This window comes from Arvicola amphibius, chromosome 1 (assembly GCF_903992535.2).
Source record: "Arvicola amphibius chromosome 1, mArvAmp1.2, whole genome shotgun sequence".
NCBI lineage: Eukaryota > Metazoa > Chordata > Mammalia > Rodentia > Cricetidae > Arvicola > Arvicola amphibius.
Window position 1 is genome coordinate 65,245,331 of NC_052047.1, and position 22,957 is coordinate 65,268,287.

Genomic DNA, 22,957 nt, shown 5'->3' on the forward strand with positions numbered 1-22,957 from the left:
TGTAGTCTTTAATCTAATAAAGCTACTGTGCGGTGTCTTACAAGACTTGTGTTACTTCTCGCGAGGTACCGGGAGCTGACGCAGTTATTGCGAGACGAGGCTGGGCGTGGTTTTGCAGCCTCAGCGCACGTTTCTGGAGGCTACCTGCTGCGGTTTTAAGGATTTGTGGACACAGTTTTCCAAAGTGGGGCAGAGTGAATGTCATGGGGAAGGCGAAGCGGGCTGGGGCGCGGAGGCAGGTTCACAAAGCGTCCGCAGGGGCGTTCGGAGGACCGGCGAAGACTAACCCAAACCCGTTTGAAGTGAAAGTCAACAGGCAGAAGTTCCAGATCCTCGGCAGGAAGACGCGCCACGATGTGGGGCTACCCGGAGTATCCCGCGCCCGAGCCATTCGGAAGGTAAGTGGACGCTGCAAGGATCTGGTTTTCCCAGTGGCTAGTTAGGTACTTCTTGGAGACTGCCTTAGTAAGGGTTACTATTGCTGTGATGAAGCACCATGACCAACTTGGGGAAAGGGGGGTTTATTTGACTTACACCTCTGTACCGTAGTCCTTCATTGAGGGAATTCAAAGCAGGAACTCAAACAGGGCAGGAACCTGGAGGCAAGCACTGATGTAGGAGCCATGGATGGTTGCTGCTTACTGGCTTATTCTCCATGACTTGCTCTGCCTGCTTATAGAACACAGGACCACCAGCCCAGGGGTGGCCCCACCCACAGTGGGCTGGGCTCTCTCCTGGCAATCACTAGTTAAGAAAAAGCTCTTTAGGCTTGTTTGCAGCCAGATCTTATGGAAGCATTTTCTCAACTGAAGTTTCCTTTTTTTTAGAGATTATACTTTGTGTCAAGTTGGCCTTAAAGTAGCTCGGAGATCATGACTTGCATAGCATTGCCTCTGCTTTCTTTGGGTTCGAATGCACTTTGAAAACTCTTCTTTGGGATTTTCCAGGTTCTTTTTGACTCTTCCTTGACGCCTCAGGGCCTAAGGCTTAGGCATAGTTAATCACTGAGCTCAGAGCTGACCTGTGCTTTAGGCTTTGATCATGCCAGTATGCAACCTATGCTCTTTGAATGTATGAAAAATGTCCTTCCTCTGCATTACATGAGCTTGTCCCTTGGGAAGTAACTTTTAAAATGGTACCTTTTATGGATAACCTCATAACTTCCATCCTTGTTCTTATGGCCCCATCTCAGGCATATTTTGTACCTTCCTTCCGGATTCAGTTCAACAAATGGCTTTCTGTATGTAACTGTTGGTGTTCCTTGGGCTTTTAAAAAGGAATTTGTAGTTGGGCAGTGGTGGTGCACGCCTTTAATCTTTGGGAGGCAGAGGCAGGCAGATCCTTGTGAGTTCGAGACCAGCCTGGGCTGCAGAGCCAGTACCAGAACAGACTCCAGAGAAAAATCAATCAGTCAATCAATCGATAGTTAAATAAAAAGAAATTTGTGGCCGCCTGTTGTGGGGCATGCTTTTAAACTCTGGGGAAGCAGAGGCAGCTGGATCTCTTGAGTTCAAGGCCAACCTGATCTACATCTCTGTAGTGAGTTGCAGACTAGCAAGGACCACATAGTGAGACCCGAAATTTCCAGTTGAATCTCAATAAATAAATAAACTTAAAACCAAAAACAATTTATGGTTACTTTGAGAAAAATTAATGGGTTAGAATTGTTGGTAATAGTTGTAGGGGAGATAAATCAGACTTGGCCTTTGCCCTTCACAGCTCCTAATCTGTACTTTGTTGTAAAGGATGCATTTCACATGCACACTTTAAACTGAATGAAATATCTTTTTTTTTTTTTTTTTTTGGTTTTTCGAGACAAGGTTTCTTCTGTAGCTTTTTTTGGAGACTGTCCCGGAACTAGCTCTTGTAGCCCAGGTTGGCCTCGAACTCACAGGCCTGCCTCTGCCTCCCAAGTGCTGGGATTAAAGGCGTGCACCATCACCGCCCGGCCACTACCACCAAATATACCTGAAGAGGTTAAGACAAAGAACAGTCAAACAAGTTAGGGTTAAGATCCGTGTCCAAGCTGCTCTCCCAGCATCACATACTGAAGCAATTACTCTGCTTGTCTGTCCAAAATAATCTCTTACTCAAGCATACAATCCTCTCAGGCATTGTCTGAAGAAAGTGACTACTTCCTCTTACTAATATAGCTACTTGGGATGGAGAGATGAAGAGTTTGCCAGTTTGGTAGGATTTTGTTCATACTTTGAACCTACCCAGCCTTTGTGAAGGGAAGACAGGTGCGCGATCTCCTACTGACTGGAGCCCAGCCCCACAGTTAATGACTGCGTCTGGGTGAGACATTGCTCCTCCATCTTTACTAACTTCTCCATGCCCCAAAAAATATGCAAAAACACTCAGCTCTGTTTAGAAATTAATCTAAATTAGAAATTTCGAGTGTCTAAAAGATACCTTATTATTTGTGGATTTATTAAACCACTGAATTGGCCTTTTGTTATTTGATGATTCTACACTGGTACTGCTTTCGGCATTGGTTGGTGTATAAATGCTCTCAAATGACAATCTATTAGCAAATGTAAAAATTTCTGCCAAGTTTGGTATAGAGGTACATGCTGAAATCCTAGCACTCCAGAAAAGGAAACGGAGAATCAGAAGTTCGAGACCATCCTTGACCACAGAGGGAATCCCAGGCCAGCAAGGGCTATTGAGGCTAGGTTTATTTGTTTGTTTGCTTGCTTGTTTGTATTAAAAAAGAATCTCTTCACTGAATGAACGTTGCTATTATAGCATCTCATGTCTCTTGAGGCCATTGCCATTCCTTGCTTCCGTCCATCCTTGCCTTGCTTTAGGGCATTCAACCTCAGGACTGAATAATACTGAATGTGTTTATCCTATTAGAAGGTTACCCAGATTTCGGCTACTTGCTATTAGTTGTTCTGTGCTTAGAATATCAAAATAAATGGTATTTTTAAGGGGTAAAGAGTGAACTGTGCTGCCACTTGATAAACTCACTTACAATATAGTTCCACACATGAAAGCATAACTATATATTTTCTGGGATATGTTCAGTGGGAAGTAAGCTCCCTCCTCTCTGTGGAAGAGATCTGCATACTTTTCCACGTGAATCATGCCTGAGGTAAATATTCCCAGATTGTAACACAGCTTCTACAACTTTCAGCACTGACAAGGAGATTCCAAAGAGGAGAATGGTTATCTCATCACCATCTAGTGGAAACTGACTTACACTTTTCTCAAAAAATCTCTTCTCAAAATTCTATCCCCACTAGGGAAGGCCTGTCATTGATGAAAACATGTTAACAACCTCGATATCATACTGTATAGCTCTCAACTTCACAGCCCCTTCTGGTGGCCTCTTCAGTGAATACTATAGGAGCTTTGTGTGAGAATTATTTATGTATGATCTGTTTTTCAGCGAACACAGACTTTGCTAAAGGAGTACAAAGAAAGGAACAAGTCCAATGTTTTTACAGATAAACGCTTTGGGGAGTATAATAGCAACATAAGTCCAGAGGAAAAGATGATGAAGAGGTTTGCCCTGGAGCAACAGGTACGGAAAAAATGGGGGCGGGGTGTCTTTGCTCTAAATTTTTATACAAGGCAAGCCAAGGAAAAGGGTGTTTTTCTATAGCAAGCTTCGTTGTCAGCCATCAGGTCACAAATAACAATACAGAGGCTTCTTATTAGTTATAAAAGCTCAGCCTTAGCTTAGGCTTGTCCCACTAGCTCTTATAACTTAAATTAACACATTTATATTAATCTACATTTTGCCTTGTGTTTTTTTTAGCTTTCATTCTGTATGTTTGACTCCCTCCATGTCATATTGTCATATGGTGTGTGCCTAGATTCATCTCCTACTTCCTCTCTCTCTGCCCAGAATTCCCTTCTATATCTCCTGCCTAGTTACTGGACATTTGGCTCTTTACTAAACCAAGCACAGTAATATATCTTCACACAACAAATATCCCACAACATTTCTTCTTGTTCATTTACACCTCTGAGTTGTTTGCCTGCCAAGCACAGGGGATGTCTCGGGTAGACAGAGAGGAAGGCACTTCTAAAGATACTAGCTAATGAGTAGATGAATATCTTAACCAGAGCAAACAGTGAGCAGTAACAGGTGCTGGAGTTGTTAGCCAGGTCCTGCCTTCAGCTTTGTTGGATGGCGAACAAGTGAGTGGAGGACCATTGCTGATGGGAGTGACTTAGCAGTAGCTTGGCCCAGTCCATTGACTCATAAGAGTTTTCTCTACAAGTCCTGCTTATATTTCAATCATCTGGTAGATGATTCCGAATAATCTTCAGACTCATTTGTGCTGTCATATTTCACATATAGAGGAAAATAATTTTCTAGGAAATAAATGTAATAATTTTAGGTAACTGATTATAACCTCTTTTTGCCAAGCGACATCATGAGAAAAAAAATATCTACAATCTGAATGAAGATGAGGAATTGACTCATTATGGCCAGTCTTTGGCTGACATCGAAAAGCATAATGACATCGTGGATAGTGACAGTGACACTGAAGAACGAGGAACACTGTCTGGTAAGTGGAGGTGCCACACAGAAACCTCATGGTTTGGAGCAAGGGACAATGTATTCCGTATTGGACTTTCTCCAGAAAATGGTATTTTAACCTCTTGATGAACCCCACATGGTTTTTGCTTTTCTTCTTTGTTTTGTTTGTTTCAGAACTTTAGGGTGGTGTGTGATCGGTGCCTTGACGGGCTCCAGGGAAGCTTGGTTTGGGCAAGGATAACCACTGAGACTTCTGTGTCACAGCATTCCACTGTCCCATAGGACGTCCTGGCAGGATTGCTAGCGAATGAGGGGACTATAACGGTCTTGGCCTGATCCACTGGGGAAACTGGATTGTCCATTCACTGAAATGGGAGAGCTGTGAGACAGATTTGGGGAACTCAACAATGACACACCCACGGGCAGCTGGAGAGATAGGAACCAGAAGCCAACAAGGTCACCAAAGGAGCAAGGACACATAGAAAAGAGATGGCATGGGTTGGGGAGACAACTTTGTGGTGTACATGCACTACTGATGGTGAAGGAGAGTAAGAGCTGGCCTGTGAGTCAGTAAGACTCCACAGGAGAGCTAGAGCATTGCCTGAAGACAGGGAGCCTGAAGATGGAGCAGAGCCAACTCAGGAGACTTTACTGTAAGACCAAAAAGTGGAAAGAGTGGAATAAAGTTGTGTTTTGTTTTATCATGGAAGCAATAAAGGGATGATGATCTGATAAAGTAAGAAAAACTTATGGGGAAGTGAGGGGGGAGGGTAGACTCTCTTGTGCCACCCCTGAGTAGCTAAGACGGTATAGGATGGAGTGATCGAGGGATGGGGTGGGAGTTGTTCTGAGTAGTTCTGAGCAAGTAGTGGACATTCCTTCTCAGTACCCAGAGGTACTTGACCGTGGTTTGAGAACTTGTTTTTGAAATGATGTTTTCTTTTCACCACTGTACTATTACCAGTAACCATGTCGGCAGGGAGCAAATGTAGAATTTGATTTCGCTAAATGGCAGCTCACACAGGAAGTATGATTGGCTCAGGGCCAAGTGTAGAAGGAATGGCAGAGCTGCGTCCCGCCACCTGGCTAGCTTTACACCCGAAATAATTACACGGAAACTGTATTCATTTAAACACTGCTTGGCCCATTAGTTTTAGCCTCTTATTGGCTAATTTTTACATCTTGACTAACCCATATTTAGTAGTCTGTATAGCACCACGAGGTGGTGGCTTACCAGGAAAGATCTTAACCTGCGTCCGACTCAGAGAGCAGAGGCATGGCGACTGCCTGAAGTGTCTGCCTGACTTCCTTTCTTTCTTCCACAATTCTGTTCTGTCTACTCCGCCTACCTAATTTTCTGTCCTATTAAAGGGCGAAGGCAGTTTCTTTATTAACCAATGAAAGTAACACATAGACAGATGACCATCCTCCATCAGTCAAGGGCATGACAGGAACATGGACCAAAAGCCTGCAGGTCTGGATAATGGCTTGGCATTCTAGGGAGCTGCTGGATAAGGCCTAAGCTGGAAAAAGATTCTAAACATTCATTTTCTGTTCTAGGTGAATCAGTTTACATCTGAGAAACTGGTTTTTGTTTCGTTGTTTTTTAAATTCTTTCTCTTCCACATTTGATGGCTCCTGCAGTATTTATCTTCTTTTGTGACAGAATAAGCTGGCGATGAGGAGCCTTAATGGTTCTTGCTCTCAGTGTTAACTCTGGGCCGTTGTGTAGGAGGAGGCAGGGATGCCTGCCATGTGTTGCTCCTGGACTCTTCCCCCTCCAAGACTCTGATTCCTGTGTTTTTTGTTGTTGTTGTTGTTGTTTTGGATATGTTGGTATTTGTGAGAACAGATAAAAATAAAGGCTGCATATTGTTTCCTTGGATTGTGGCTAGTTGGTAATCTGATAAGTCTCAGTGTCCTTGAAGCAGCATTTCTTTAAGTGTCATTGTGCCCGTGACTTTATGCCATTTGTGAGAATTTCAAAGTTATTCTAGGCAAGGGCTAACAACACAAGCCTGAGAACCTGAGTTTGATCCCCAAGACCCACATAAAGGTAGAATGAGAGAGCTGGCACTGTCCTCTGAAGTCTCCACGATTGCCTGGGCACACAGTGCCCACACACATCACATCTTAAAATAATTGTGTTTAAAAGTACCTCTGGAGAAATACTGACAGTTCTACCCCAAAATTGTTAAAGTTAGAACCTGGGCTTTCTAATATCTTCTGCTATTTGTTTCCAGCTGAGCTCACTGCTTCCCACTTTGGTGGTGGGATTCACAAGAATGCATCTCAGAAGGAAGGTGAGGATGGAGATAAGCCAAAGTCACGGAAAGAACTGATTGAAGAGCTCATTGCGAAGTCAAAGCAAGAGAAGGTGGGCTGCTAATGTTCTTAATGTGGACAGCTCCAAAATACATCAGATCTTCTTCCCATGTACATTTATCAGTTATATTTAATTTTTATCTGAATTTAATATAGGACCACTCATTTTGAAAAGGAATATTCTAGATCTCATTAAGGATATACTTCTGATGGTTTTTGTTGGCTTTAGTATTCGCAAAACAGTACTGATTATTAAACTTGCAGTGTACTGCTCAGAGCATCTGAATACATAGTTGCAGGAAGTTACTTTAGAGATTTACATTTAAGACACTGGCTTTTGCTGCCTTATTCCATGTTGATGCATTTGGTATTAAATGGGTCATTGTGTGTTCTTAGCCTTGATACCAGGTCACTCGTGGAAGTCTAATAATAATGGTGTATGATATGTGTTTGCTGTCTGTCCCCCCTCCCTCCCCAGAGGGAAAGACAGGCTCAACGAGAAGATGCCCTGGAGCTCACAGAGAAGCTAGACCAAGACTGGAAAGAAATCCAGACTCTCCTGTCACGTAAACCTCAGAAGTCAGAAAACAAAGAGAAAAAGGAAAAACCCCAGGTGGGCAGCACCCTTCACAAGAAGCAACACTAAACTTAATGTCTATTGACTTGACATTTCAGCATCTCTGGCTCTTTCCTGTTAGGGCAGGTTTTTTTTTGTTTTTTTTTTTGGTTTTTTTTGTTTTTTTTGGTTTTTTTTTGTTTTTTCGAGACAGGGTTTCTCTGTGGCTTTGGAGCCTGTCCTGGAACTAGCTCTTGTAGACCAGGCTGGTCTCGAACTCACAGAGATCCGCCTGCCTCTGCCTCCCGAGTGCTGGGATTAAAGGCGTGTGCCACCACCGCCCGGCTAGGGCAGGTTTTAATATGTATGCAAACCTGGGCCTACTGAGCCATTTTGCTGGCCTTGTTTTTAGTCAAAAGTTTCTTTTTTTTTTTTTCCGTTTGTTTTGTTTGTTTTGTTTTGTGTTTTTGAGACAGAGTCTCTCCATGCAGCCTGGCTGGCCTAGACAGACCCTCTCTGCAGACAGGCTTGCCTCAATTTCATAGAGCTCTTCCTGCCTCTTCTTCCTATTGGGAATAAAGCGTGTGGCACTGTGCCCAGCTTTCAGTTCATTGCATTAGTTATATAGGGTGTAAGTGACCCAAAGTTACCTCTTTCTCTATGTTGAGTCAACTCTAGGTTTCTTGGGTGGGAAGTACCTTAGGGTAGAAACATGGGAAAGTGGTACTTATGTTGCACATCCTTATATTCATGTGTAATATGTTTAATACACATTTGCTTAATTTCTTTTCTTCTTGACAGTGTTGCTTTTTACATTTCCCCTAAACTGTTGAAAAATGGTCCATTTGTATAGTAGTGAGTTTCTACCAAAGAAATAGGACTTCACCAGATTATATTGCAGCATGGCGTGTATGTATCTGTTTGAGCCAGCCTTATATTTGTTGTTACTGATATAATTTCCCATGTTACGGGTTTAATACTCAGCTGAGTGGTATTTATTTTTATTAAAGATAGATAGGTTTGGGTGGAGTGAGTTTGTTTGAGGGTTAGTTCTTTTTTTTATTTATTTTTTTGATAGGTTTTCATGTAGGATAGACCTGGCTTTGAACTCTGCAAGAGTGACTTTGTCCTCCTGATTCAGCTTCCACTTCCTCTCAAGTGACCATTATACCCAGCAGCTGATATGTTTTGAGAATAATTTTTTGCCTCCCAAGTGCTGGGATTAAAATGTCCATGTAACCCACATGTCTACCTGTTTAGGGCCAGTTAGAACACCCTGCTTTTGTGTATTTATTGGAGTGGGGGATAATGTGTACGTGCTTATGGGTGCTTGTGGAGGCCAGCAGTGGGTGGCATCTGCTGGAGCTGTGGAACATGGGTGCCAAAGACCTAACTCTCGTTCTCTGCAAGAAGCAAGTGTTCTTAATTACTCAGCCATCTCTCCAGCCCCCAGAGCAGTTTTCTGTGGAGAAGACAAGACTTAGGCATGGTTTGTCCCCTTCCTTATATATTGCTGTCTAGTCACTAATGGAATATTCTTTACTTTTTGTAAAATATCATGAAAAATTCTTATTTTACCTTAGCCAGATGCATATGACCTGATGGTTCGTGAGCTGGGCTTTGAAATGAAGGCGCAGCCCTCTAACAGGATGAAAACGGAAGAGGAATTGGCAAAGGAAGAGCAAGAGCGGCTCAGGAAATTGGAGGTACGGGTGGCTTATAACTGAGGGGACCGCCCAGCTGGACACCCAAGAGACTCAGCTCCCTCGTGTAAGGCCTAAGTGCTGACTCTTTCATAAGTTTTTCTGCTTTATCTTGAAAATGGGCAGAAATGTGCTGTGTTGAATTTTACATTAGTACAGACATAAATGTCTTTTTTATTTATAAAAGTAACAATATGAAATAAAATACAAACAGTATACAAGGTCTTTCTTGGTAACACCTCTCCCACAAACAACTGCTGACCGGTGAGTGAGCACTTTGCCTTCTAAACTGTTACTTGGACATTCGGTGTTTTAGCTTTATTGGGTTTAAACAAATGAAATAGAAAAATACTCTTCAGCTGGCTGTTTTAACACGCTGTGTCAGCAACCTCTTCTGTACCCTGAGTGTTTCTAGTTAGATCTGATGAATCTATGTATCTATTTGATGAATCTATGTATACAGCAAAGAGTATGATTTCTCTTTCTTTACTGCCTCAGGCTGAAAGACTTCGAAGAATGCTTGGAAAAGATGAAGATGAAAATAAAAAGAAACCAAAGCATATGTCAGCAGACGATTTAAACGATGGCTTTATACTCGATAAAGATGATAGGCGTTTGCTTTCTTACAAAGTAAGTAGTGTGTTCCCCCTTTTTAATTTAAAAACCACATGGTCTATTCAAGGGGTCCATTATAGCTGGAAAATTGAAAAACTTTTTAAACAATTTCTATCACGTTTTCTTAGTATATTTATGCCATGGCAGGTGCCAAGCTTTATAGAGAAGATGATAACAATGGTGTTGTCCTTCCGTCCGGAGAGGGAGCCGGGACAGAACCACACAGACTAGACTTACTGTTTTTCATTTGGTGCCATACGCCTAGCATTTTTAATGTATTTAAACTGATGATCTTTTTTTAATTCAGTATACTATTGACAGAGGTAACCCATGGTCAAGTTCTGCATAATAATAATAATAATAACTGTTGTTATTGTGTTTTAACTAGATATTTATTTGTTTGTTTGTTTGTTTGTTTTTGAGGTGTGAGCTTGGCGTATAGCCCAAACTAGGCTGGGACTCACAGTTCTGCCTTCCAGGACTGGGACTAGAGGAACGTGCCACCATGAGTGAAATAATTAGTTCCTAGTTGCCATTTATTTACTGTGCTTGCTGTAGGCTGAATATATATTGAGTATCTATTAGAAGGCCTTGTATATGTTAGGCATACACTCTGCCACTATGTTATATCTTTGTTAGTGGTGTAGATTTTAATTCATAACATTTATAAAGTATGAATGTTTTAATGCTGTATTAGCTAGGGCTTAGGGCAGGGAAGTAGGTGGGCCTACTGTTTTGAGAAGGGTCTGACTTGTAAAACTGGGTGTTTAAAAAAGTCCCCCCCCAAAAAAAATCAACAAAAACATAAAAACACTTACATGAGCAGGTCCCACCCCAAAGCTACTGTTATCTTCTCTATTCTTCAGCCCCAAACCAGTGGTAGAATATTGTTAAACCCTCACAGGAACTGGATACCGTCAACATTTCACTCCCTTGAGCTCTGTGGCAGAAGCTAAACTTTCCCCAGCATCCCAGCTGCAGGGTTCTCTGGGAGGCTGGAATACTCTAATAGAAGTTTAAGGACTTGTTGTCGCCTTTTGTTCAGCCCTGGCAAAGGCCTTAGTAATGGAAATGCATGCAAGAGAAAGTGGCCATGTGGCCATGCAATAAGTCGAGGAGAAAGGTCCAGGCATGTTCCTTAACAATTTCCAAGAACTGGCAGTAAAAACCTTGCTAATTCCTCCTGAGAGCAGCACCTCCTGACTTAAAGACCTCCCTCCAGGCTTCGTCTCTCAGTGGTTCCCTTGCCTCTCACAGAACCACACTGAGCATCAAGCTCCCAGACCAAAGCACTGTGGAAGAGCTTCATTTCCTATGGCTTAGGGTACCTCAGAGAAGTGAGCAAGGGGCCCATGGAGATAAGAAAGTAATGCCACATAGACATGGTGTTTTGGTGTGACTGTTGTCACCATGATCTTCTCCTAGGATGGGAAGATGAACATTGAAGATGTCCAGGAAGAGCAAAGCAAGGAAGCAGGTGACCAAGTGAATGACCGGGATGAGGACGAAGATGAGAGCGATGAAGAGGAGGGTGAAGATGGGAGCAGGGAGGACACAGAGGAAAGCGATGGCTCAGATAGCCACTCAGACCTGGAGTCTAATATAGAGAGCGAGGAGGAAAACGAGAAGCCAGAGGAAGAGCAGCATCCGACTCCTGGGGAAAAACTGCCAAGAGATGATCAGAAAGCTCAAAGGGCTGCTGGGACTGAGCTGCCTTATGTCTTTGCAGGTAGGTACACGGTTGTTTCTCTGTTCTGTTTGTAGGGCTGGGATTCAATCCCCACCTTTGTTGGGTTTTCTTTTCCAAATAATGGGCCGCAGTATGTACTTGGTCTCCCTGCTTGGAGATGTGACTGTGAGTGCAAGGTCACGCTCCCATGTGCAATGTCTTTACAGTGTGGACGAGTTGTCATTCCTGGTATCTGTGGGTCCCCATATTAGCATCAATTTGACATTGGTTCCATGACTGCACACAGATGAAGAGGCACCTTTCTGCAGCAGGATGGGATTCCTGAACCATCTGTACAATGGCTTTACACCTGCACTGCTTTGGCCACAACAAATACCTTCTACCAAATATAGTGTTTGATCTGGTTCATAGAAGAAAACTCTCCAGTTATAGAAAGCAACCCTGACTTGTTCTTTGACTGAAGGTTACTTCTAGAAAAGATAACTGATGTGTAAACCTGGCTTCCATGGACCAGACTTGGTGTATGAGTCTCAGGGAATGGATTTTCTATACTGAAAATCTTTCTGGCGTGTCTGTACTGAAACCAGCACTGCCACAGAGATGCCTTACGGTTTGTGGGGTTTCAGGCCGATTCCTGCTTGATGAAAGTCAGGGTCATCTTCTCTTTGGGGCTGTCCTTGGGTACATGATAGTCAAATATAGGCCATTTAAGTCATGTCAGACTTCTTGGCTAAGAGTATATGTGGATGAGGTTAGACAAACACTTTATATAAAACTTCGGTTAAATAACATTTTTGTTAAGTGGAAGTAGTCATGCCTACACCGTGTATGTAGACTTGTGGGTTGTTGTTCAGTTTGAAAGTTAACTGTGAAATATGTTTTGTGTTTTTGATAGCTCCTGAATCCTATGAAGAGCTGAGGTCTTTATTATCAGGAAGATCAATGGAAGAACAGCTTTTAGTGGTAGAGAGAATTCAGAAATGCAACCATCCAAGTCTTGCAGTCGGAAACAAAGCAAAGTTAGAAGTACGCTGGGATACAGTTGTGGGTGTTGGGACATTAGCACGATCCTGTTTCTATGGCTGTTAAACTTACTTGGAGGTACACAGTACCGTGTCTTGGTGTCTGTTCAGCACCTGCCTCCTGTTTGATATCACTGTGGTAACACTGGGAAGCGCTTAAAGAGGAGGAGAAAGCCTCCCATACATCAAGTACCTCTCTGCCTCACAGCAGCCCTGTTACCCTCCTTTCACGTGTTAGGAAACTTAGATTCACAGCCACCAAGTGGCCAAGACTGGAAAAATGAGTTACTGTACTGCCCCCATTCCTGGGGGTGATTATCACGTCCTTATCTAGACAGTGCAAGGCTGCAGCTTTCCTCATTCATGTGGTTGTTCTTGCTTCTCCCATTTTGTTTTTGAGGCGGGGTCTCATTATATATTGCTGGATGTCCTGAAACTCATTATGTAGACTAGGCTGGCCTTAAACTCTCAGAGATCCACCTGCCTCTGCCTCCCCAAGTGCTGGGATTGTAAGTGCAAGCCACCACACTCGGCTTTGCTTTGTTTTCTGAGACAGGGTCTGGTACTTTGTGACCCAGGATGGCTTCAGACTTTGTGTCTGTCTTGGCTTCAGTGTGCTGAGATAATAGGCCGTGTGCTACCATGGCTAGCTCCTTGTTTGGTTTTAATTAATTATGCACTCTTTGACATTCCATAAAGAATGTGCGTGACCCTTAGCTTTACTTCCTCATCTATGTCCAGCAATTTCTAGCAGTATTTTTGCTTGCACTTTGTTTATTCTCCCAATGGGCTCTGGCCAGCATGAGGTATTCCAGGAGTTGAAAGCTGTGGCAAATGTTCTGGGACTTGTAGGCTATGGCTTAGCATTTGGTATTTGGTACTGAGTAATCTCCCAATCCATGTTCCTGCAGAAATTGTTTGGCTTCCTTTTGCAATACGTAGGAGATTTGGCTACAGAGAGTGCACCAGACCTCAAGACCATTGATAAGTTGGTTGTGTAAGTAAAAATGTTTAAATTAAGAGGAATATGGGGCTAAATTGAACAGTTTTTCTCTTGTCTAATGTTACACTAAACATTTTGGCATCATTGTGACAGTCAAATGTTAGTGTGACCTTAGCAGGCAGGTGACTTGTTTCCAGAGCTATATATAGGCTCGCAGCACATACCCACTGCCATGACTTCCCCTCTGACACATTCTACTACCACTGCAGGGATGAGATAATCTTAAGTTACCAACAAGTTAACTCCAAAAGAAAGCTAGTGAGCCCTTCAGCTTATAGCATTGGTACTCATCTGTGTGTTCATTTGCCACTGGACCTCAAGCTCTGGGTGGGTTCAGAGTATTTGGGAGCATGCTGGAGGGACCCTTTGCCACCCCACCAGTCCTTGCCTCCCTGGAATCACACAGGAAGTGCTTTGCTTGAGTCTGAGGGTGCCTGCTGGGGAAGCACGTCCACTTATCCTGCACGGGAGTAGCTGTAGAGGGTTCTGGCCTCTACCACAAACTGACGCCTATGCTGGTTTCCTGCTCCTTCCCTGTGCGTTGGCCGGAAGAAGAGAAGGAACAGACATCTCTGTCAGGAGCTGTGTACTGGATGTGGGGTCAGTGAGAATCTACACCTGTAGGGGCCACTCTCGAGCTACTTCCTCCTGTGTCAGCTGCCTGTACAGAAGGATGCTCTGGTGGTGTTTGTGAGGAGAACATAGGTCCTGTACAGAAGGATGCTCTGGTGGTGTTTGTGAGGAGAACATAGGACGTGAAGTGCTGTGTACAGAAGGATGCTCTGGTGGTGTTTGTGAGGAGAACATAGGACGTGAAGTGCTGTGGCCGACACTCATGTCCTGACAGCATGGACACTGTAAACAGCCAGAGCTCTTCACATGCTCCTGCCGCCACCGCTCAAACGCTGTGACCAAGGTTTCAGGAAATGGGTATATATTACCATAAAATGCTACTTGAAATAACACCTGGACCACCAGAAAGGTCAGCCATTGTAGTAAGAAACGTGGATTAATCAGGCTGGGCTCACAGTTCGGCAGTGGAGTACTGCCTGCAGTGCATGAAATGGGGTTCGGTACCCAGCACCCACAAAACAGAACTGTGTATTCATCTGCAGGCTTCCCTCTCTTCCTTGCATAGTCAGCAAGCGACTGCAGAGGAAAATAGTTTTGAGATTTGCTGTTTGGGTTTTTTTGCTTTTGTTCTCTGAAGTCATCTCTATTATGTTTTGTTTAATAGGCAGTTATATAATCTTTGCCAGATGTTTCCCAAATCTGCAAGTGACTCCATCAAATTTGTTCTCCGAGATGCCATGCATGAGATGGAAGAAATGATTGAGACCAAAGGCCGAGCACTGTTTCCAGGGTTGGATGTGGTAAGCAGAGACAAGGTTCATCAGATCATTTCTTCTCAGCTGCCGGAAATCAAGTTTATTTTATCACCACACAGAATGGCTGGCATTGGGTGCCATTTGCGGCTTTGAGAGGTTGGCTGTCCCGTAGTCAGATGTCCAGCCGGTGGGCCTATGCACCCCAGATTACCCATGAGTGTGGCTAAACACCTAACTAGACCAGGTATCTTTCAGGATGTGTTTCAGGATGCTCTCCTTCCCCTGCCCCAAACTAGGGTAGGATTCTAGTCATTCTTCAGTAATGAGAGTCCCTGCCAGACCTGAAGGAAGTGAGTTCTGCTGGTTTCTGAGTTAGCACGGATCAGATTGTCAGAGCTCTGTGCACTGGAGGTTTTCTTGGTGCCTTTTGCTGTTCCTCCTTTCACATGCGCTTGGAGTTGAACTACAGGTCAGGTATTGGATGCCGAGGCATGGCTGTCTCCTTCCAAGCAGATGCAGGACATCACTTGGTGTCCAGCAGTCAAGCACTATCCCCAGCTTTGGTAGCCTGAAGCGCCAGTTCTGCAGGCTAGAGGTGAGGGTTGAAGACCCTGCCAAGCTCAGAACAGCCCCATCCTTATGGACATTCCACGTGAGCCCAGCTGTGTGTCGGGAAGCACAGGAGTCTGGTGTGTCCCGGGAGGTGGTGAGCGAGGCCCTGCCCTAGAGTGAGGTCTCGTAGCTTGTCAGTGCCTGTTGCACCTCACCGGGACTTTCAGGATAAGTTCCGCTATGGGACCTTTCTTTAACGTCACTTTCCCTTTAATCTGTACCGGAACACTTCCTTTCCAGCTTATTTATTTGAAAATCACCGGGCTTTTATTTCCAACCTCTGATTTCTGGCATCCAGTTGTGACCCCTGCCCTGATGTGCATGAGCCAGATGCTTACTAAGGTGGGTCCCTTCTTCCAAAGGTTGCTGGGGTCAGCCCCACATTTCAGGACTATATTAAACAAAAGTGTGCTTCTACAGCCACAGTGATACAGCCTGTGGCCCCGGTTACAAGTGGCAGGAGGGTCACACGAATCTCGCGGTTCAAGACTGATGGAGGAGGGTCATCTGTCTATGTGCCACTTTCTTTTTTTTTTTTTTTTTTTTTTTTTTTGGTTTTTTCGAGACAGGGTTTCTCTGTAGCTTTGGAGCCTGTCCTGGAACTAGCTCTTGTAGACCAGGCTGGTCTCGAACTCACAGAGATCCGCCTGCCTCTGCCTCCCGAGTGCTGGGATTAAAGGCGTGCGCCACCACCGCCCGGCCTATGTGCCACTTTCATTGGTTAATAAAGAAACTGCCTTGGCCCGTTAATATAGGACAGAAAATTAGGTAGGCAGAGTAGACAGAATAGAATTGTGGGAGAAAGAAAGCAGAGCCAGGCAGACGCCTCAGGCAGTCACCATGATTCTCCGACCCGAGACAGACGCAGGTTGGGATCTTTCCTGGTGGGCCACCACCTCATGGTGCTACACAGATTACTAAATGTGGGTTGAAGCAGAATGTGAGAGTTGGCCAGTGGGAGGCTGGGAATAGTGGGCCAGGCAGTACTTAGATGAATGCAGTTTCCGTGTGATTATTTAGGGTGTAGAGCTAGCTGTGCGGGAGCCGTGCAGGAATGCAGCCCGCAGCTCCTTCTACACAAGACTAGCTTGAACAGTATAAACAGCCTATTCTGTAATAACAAAACCTAAGTTTGACCTATTAGGATTTGGCATAAAATTGTTCATCTTAAAGGGCTTGTGAGAACCAATGGGGATAAAGAGTTCCAACGTCAGACAGCAGCATTGTCCCACGCCCAGAGCTGCCTACATGAGCTATTCCAGATGGGATGGGATAGAAGGTTTGAATCAGCAGCAAAAGATCATATTGTTTTGTGACTCCAAAACAAGCCAAGTTTGGTGGGGCCTTATACATCCCATGTGGACTCTATTCAGGCTGTTCCTTTTCCTGCACTGACACATTGCTTACCATGGCCCATGTTCAGGTAGCCTTCGTAATCAGCCTCTTTATTGGGTACAGGACTTCTTGTGGTGCTCAGTGGGGTGCTTGTCTGCCCAGTGCAGTATTCCAAACATGGTTCCAGAGTAGTAACTGTCCCTGTGGGTTCCTTCCTAGTGTCCGGTCCTCTCTCTACAAGATGTGATAAAAGGCCTATTTGTGTGCTGCGTATTCCTGGAGTATGTGTCCCTGTCTCGGAGGTTCATCCCTGAGCTTTTGAATTTTCTTCTTGGGATTCTTTACATAGCAATTCCAAACACTAAGAGTCAAGGTGAGTTGATTTATGGAGTTTTTGTTTTTAACATACTCATTCTGGAAAGTTGAGAGAGCATTGAAAAAGCTCTCTGAAGTCCTCGAACCTGGCATCAACTGTCTTTCTCTTTCCGTGTGTGCACAGCCCACACATGGGGCCCACCAGCTTCACACTTGGTCACTCACCTCTCCAGGGCAACACCAAAGCCCTGGGAAGTATTTCAGCAAGTTTTAAGTATTTGGAACTAAATACTTTGTCAAAATTAATCTAATTTCCTCTTTTCACTTTTTTAGGAAAGAGGGGTAATAGCGATTGAGCCCCTTCCCCCTTTTGATTTCCCCCCTTTTGATTTTTAATATACAGTCTCAGCCAGATGTGGGGGCATATGTCTTTAGTCCCAGTCCCAGCACTCAGGAGATAGAGGTAGGCAGATCTCTTGAGTTCAAGGCCAGTTATAGACCTGGTCTAGAGTGAGTTCTAGGAACTTCCAGAGCTACCCAAAGAAGCCCTGTGTTGAAAACAAACAAACAAAAACAGTCTGTTTCCTAGGCTGGTCTCAGATCTCTAGGCTCAAATGATTCCTGCCTCAGCCTCCCAGGTAGCTGAGACAGCAGGCATGCACCTCCACACCCAGCTCTCTTTTTTACTGTATTTATGGCCAGCACCGCTCAGTATATTATCTATAAGCTGAGTCTCTAGGAAGGAGAGCTAGTGGGAGCCAGAGTACTGGAGAGTTCCACGTCTGTTGATCTTAACTGATTTCTTTCTCTGGTTCCTGCTCTCCTTTCAGCTCCTTCAGGGAGCTTCCATGGTGCCCCAAGTGCATTCCTCAAGGGGCCTAAGGCTGAAACAAGACATAGCTTGAGACAGGGTGCTGTGGTGCTACTAAGTGTCCCAGCAGGCAGGTGCCCTAGTCTGAAGTGAGGCCCAGTCAGTCATTCAGTTCACCCTTCCAGTGGCCATCCTTTGTGGCTCCTGTCACGTGATGTTCCTGCACAGAGCTTTCCAAACAGTGCCTGCTCCTGGGTATCAAGCTTGGGCTGGGAACAAGCCGTCCAGCATGACCTGTCATAGATGTAGTAGTTCCCTGTAAGGAGTGCTGCAGTAGAGAGTGCGGGCACTGTAGTGGAGTCAGAAGGTGGTCCCTTGGCCTGGATGGGGTTGGAACAAGGTGACCATCTACTTGTCCCTCATGTACCCAGCCACCTCCATTTTACTGTGCCCGAACTCTGCCAACGTGTTCCTGTGCCTCTAGCATTGGCGATGTGCATGTCTGGGTCTTTGCGGGTGTCCGTCTTGTCCATTGTCCATCCCTCTCTCTGCTCCAGCCCTGGTGAGCTCCCCTACCGCTCTCCAGCATTGCTGCTGCTCCTCATTCTGTTTTGGTTTTGGCATCCAATTTTTGCTTTCTGGGTTTTTTTTTATCTGTAAGGATGCTGTTTTTGCCTGACCTCCTTCTGAGAACAAGGCTGTCACCTGTCTAGGCCATGGCCTAAATGCGAATGTGTAACCTGAGAAGGCCATAGGAAGTCTTGCTCACAGGCTTCCGAGTTGAGTTGGGTATGTTGTCTCACGCATCCCCTCTGGAGCTTCCCCCACAGGTAACCTTTCTAGGCTTATTTGCCCTGTTCAATTGGCTTCACTGGTATGTAGCAAGACTTGGCAGAAAAGAGTTGTCTCTTGGTGAAGAAACACCTTTTAAAGGCCGAGCTATTACAAAGTACGCCCTCTAAGCCAGTAATATCCAGGTCCTTTCTGACCTGTCATGCTTGGGTTTCAGGTTCCACTCTGGTGCACCCTTTTAGAGCACTTGGGAAGAATTCGGAATTGCTCGTGGTCTCAGACAAAGCGGATATGGCCACGTGGCAAAGGGGAAGCCTTTCCTTGCACTGGGCAAGTAGACTGAGCACCGTGACAGCAACTGAAGCCAATCATAGAAGGTATGTGTGGATACCCCAGGGAGAGCTTGGAGTAAATGGCCTACTATATATAGTATTATTTTCAAAGTATACTGACTTGATTGGGAACTGAAGCTAACTCCCTTTTTAAAGATATCGTTACATTTCTTGCGCCTCCTTCCTCTCCAGGCCAACAGTATTGTCTTGACTACCGTAGTGCGCCATTAGCCTTTCTGCTGGTGTGACGCCACTTAGGCTTCCTAAGCTGTGGGTGAGAGTTTTCATTTTGCCACCATTGTTGACCCATCATGATGAGCTTGGTCCCTTTCGTTGTCCTTTGCCCTGCAGACTGTCCTGCCTGGCCTCATGTCTGGCCCTGCTAAAGCACTGTGTGCTCATGTACAATGCGTTGCCGTCCTTCCATGCCATCATAGGGCCCCACCGAGCCCTGGCCGAGCACCTTGTGGACTGTGGCCTCCCCCGCGACCTTCAGGTGAGTTTGCCCCACCAGCTTAGTGCTATGTTTTTGTCACAGAAGTCACAGCTTAAAAGTCATCACTGGGAAGCATGTCTCTGCCAGAGCCATCCGCAAAATCATGAGCACACATGGAAACCCCATTCCGGTTCCAGGCCATCCAAAGCACCTCACCCCACAGTTTCTGAGGGTGGCCCCTTCACCCTGTAGTGACAAGAAGCTCTGAGGGACGTACTTACTTGGAACGCCCATGTGTCTAGACAAGGCTTTTTTTTTGATGCCATGACACATCTAGAGGTCAGTAGATCTTCCACTCACTGCTCAGACTGTCCCCCACCCTGTCCTACCTCATCTGTGTGTCCCCTACCCTGTCCTACCTCACCATCTTATGCCTCTTGGCTCCTGACTGATCCCTGCCTCCATCCTTCCCCTCCAAGTCATTAGTCATCCACATGCCAGCCCAGGTTCCTCAGAGCAAAAGCCATGGTATCACTTCCATAGCCTACCTCAGTGGTATCTCCATTCACAATACAGACAGACGCTCAGGCTACCGTGCACACCAGGGTGGCCTTGCCTTGTGCTGCCTACCGCCTGCACTCCTGACTTCTCACGGGCGTTTTCCTCAGTTTTGGTGACATTCACCTTTGCTCTTTCCTGCCTGGAGTTCTCAGCTGTCTGACTCCCCGCCACTCTTGCCAGGCCTTCCCTGGCCACTGCCCAGTGTGTGTGTGTGTGTTGTTTGTCCATTGTGCTGATTGTGCTGATGATTCCTGTGCACATTATACCCTCATCTCTTGCCACTGGCACGTGTGCACTTGAAGACAGGCCAAGCTCTCCACGTCTGCAGCAAGCCGTCCTTTGACTATACTGAGTTACTGGTCCCTCCTCAAACTGTTTCACTGTGGACATGACTGTGGCTTGTGCTTTCTATTTAAAGGGATCTCTGGTCCTACAGATTTGGCCTAGCCTTTTGGGATTGTGGGATTTTTAGTTCCTGGGTTCTCAAGTGACATCCAGATGGGCCAAGAGTATGCAGTGAGTAGAGGAATGCAAGCAAATTGGGTTCTAGGACACATCAGTGTGAGGGAAAGGGACAAGACCAACACCAGTGAGCTGGCTTCTATAAGCTTCCTTTAAGCCAGGGCCTGAGAGAGACGTGCCTTAGCTGTCTGGGAGAAGTCCTGTTCTGCCTGAAACCCTCGTGCTGCTCTGGCCGCTGCCTCCACACACTGCAGGTCACCTAGGCCGGGAAGGTAGTCCTGTGTACTTTAGTCAGAATCGGGCTGACAAGAGAGGCCATCTGCTAATCTCTGAGTATAAGCCCTCACATTTACAGCTTTCTCCCTGGACATTTACAGCTTTCTCCCTGGGGGTGGGGGTGTGCTCATGCACTAACACATGCATGGCAGTCAGAGGACAGAGGGCAATGCTTTCAGAATTTAGAGTTTCCAGGGATTGAACTCCAACTTGGTGGCAAGAGGCCCTATCAGCTGAACTAGCTCAATAGCCCACCTCAGATGTGGGGTGGTTTTTTTTTGGGGGGGGGATTGTCGAGACAGGGTTTTTCTGTGTAACTTTAGAGCCTGTCCTGAAGCTCACTCTGTAGACCAGGCTGGCCTCGAACTCAGAGATCCACCTGCCTCTGCCTCCTGAGTGCTGGGATTAAAGGCGTGCACCACCACTGCCCAGCTTGCCCACCTCAGTTTTTAAGGGATCATTATCGCATGTGATTCCCTGTGTAGAAGATGGTGATTCAGCCAAGCTGCACCGAGCAGTGACAAGTGGGACCTTGTTCATGGTGTCACGGCACCTGCTATTACCGTGTTCCTCAGGAGCTGTCTCGAAGCATACTGTCAGAAATTGAAAGCCAAAAGCAGCACTGTCGGCCGCTAATATGTGAGAAGAGCAAGCCAGTCCCACTGAAGCTGTTCACCCCCCGGCTCGTCAAAGTGTGAGTGTTGGGTGCCCTGAGGACACCAGGACCGTGGACGGGCTAGGAGTGGGTAGAGCATCTGTTCACAGCGTGTGATGGGGAGAGGCCGTACTGAGGTAGGCTCGGCTCACCTCCATTGTCTCGTTGACTCTAACTGTAGGCTTGAGTTTGGACGGAAACAAGGCAGCACCAAGGAAGAGCAGGAAAGGAAAAGACTAATCCACAAACACAAGCGGGAATTTAAAGGCGCCGTCCGGGAGATCCGAAAGGACAATCAGTTCCTGGCCAGGATGCAGCTCTCAGAAATCATGGAAAGGTAAGGAAGGACTCTGTACGGGACTAGGGCACCACTGTTTGGACACCACACTCGTAGACCACTGGTTTTTCTCAGTACCAGGAAGCATGGTGACTGGTCAAATGTGTATGGTTCTGAACTGTTGGTGTTCAGACAGAAGAAAGGCCAGATATCCTGAAAACTGTTGCAAAGTGACATTTGCTTCTCTCTCTCTCTTAGGGATGCGGAAAGGAAGCGCAAGGTAAAGCAGCTTTTTAACAGCCTGGCCACACAAGAAGGTGAATGGAAGGCTCTGAAGAGGAAAAAGTTCAAAAAATAAATTATTTTGTAAATGTAGCAAGGGTGCATTGTGTGTCGTGATGAAGGGTTTGGAGGGATGTTGTGGAGTGTCTGATCCCATCTCCCCTGCCACGCCTCAGCGCCTGAAAAAACAGCCTCCATTGCCATGTGGTGGTGGCGTGGGCCTTAAATCCCAGCACTCAGGAGGCAGAGACAGATGGGTCTCTGTGAGTTTGAGGCCAGCCCGGTCTACAAAGTGAGTTCTAGGACAGCCGGAGATGTTACAAAGAGAAACCATGTCTCAAAGAAAAACAAAAACAAAAACAAAAGTCCTCGATGCCTGAGGGAGCTCAGAACTGGAAGTGCTGCCGAGGTTCTTCACTGTTAGATGGCAGCCACAGCCCAGGATGACCTTTTGTGCAGTCCTGTAAAACTGACAAGCTATCAGTTTGGGTGAGTGTGCCATATAATGTTTTTACCAAGTCACCTACCTCTGAGGTCATCTCACACATGACAGTACGTGATTCTGAGGGGTGAGACCTAGTGCCACAGCTAGGATGCTGATTAGGAATCTGACTTGGATGTGGTAAAGACAACACTGGAGCACAGAATGGAGCCTAGAATGAGCTGGAAGACCCGCCTTGGAGGGACCGAGGCTCTGCAGCTTGACTTGCAGAGGCTGTATAGACCTAAATGCAGTCACCTTATCACTTCCCTGAGGATTCTTCAGGGACAGAGGCTGCAAGGCCATGAATCTAGAATGGCCTGGGGCCTGACCCCCACCAGCTAGGCTGGTTAGCACCCTGCTGCTGCTATCCAGTCTTAGGGATTCATTCTTCCTCTTTAAATTAGCCACAGGGCTCTGCCCTAGTAACCAACAGCTGGGCGCTAATCCCAGCACTCCAGAGGCAGGCGGATCTCTGTGAGTTCAAGACCAGCCTGGTCTACAAGAGCTAGCTCCAGGACAGGCTCTAAAAAGCTGCAGAGAAACCCTGTCTCGGGGGAAAAAAAAAAAAAAACAGCGGGGCCAAA

The 22,957-nt window shown here is 45.8% G+C and overlaps 1 protein-coding gene across 1 annotated transcript; it reads left to right on the plus strand.

The window, feature by feature from the left end:
- Positions 1-83: 83 nt before the first annotated feature.
- Nop14 (NOP14 nucleolar protein) lies at positions 84-21,982 on the plus strand. Its single transcript, XM_038310120.2, has 18 exons — positions 84-398; positions 3,398-3,532; positions 4,388-4,529; positions 6,745-6,878; positions 7,305-7,439; positions 8,966-9,088; positions 9,584-9,715; positions 11,126-11,429; positions 12,286-12,416; positions 13,324-13,409; positions 14,653-14,788; positions 15,596-15,697; positions 16,910-17,063; positions 18,826-18,985; positions 19,292-19,436; positions 21,251-21,369; positions 21,512-21,667; positions 21,866-21,982. Exons 1-18 carry the CDS (start codon positions 204-206, stop codon positions 21,963-21,965), a joined length of 2,589 nt encoding a protein of 862 aa, XP_038166048.1. The 5' UTR covers positions 84-203; the 3' UTR covers positions 21,966-21,982.
- Positions 21,983-22,957: the final 975 nt, after the last annotated feature.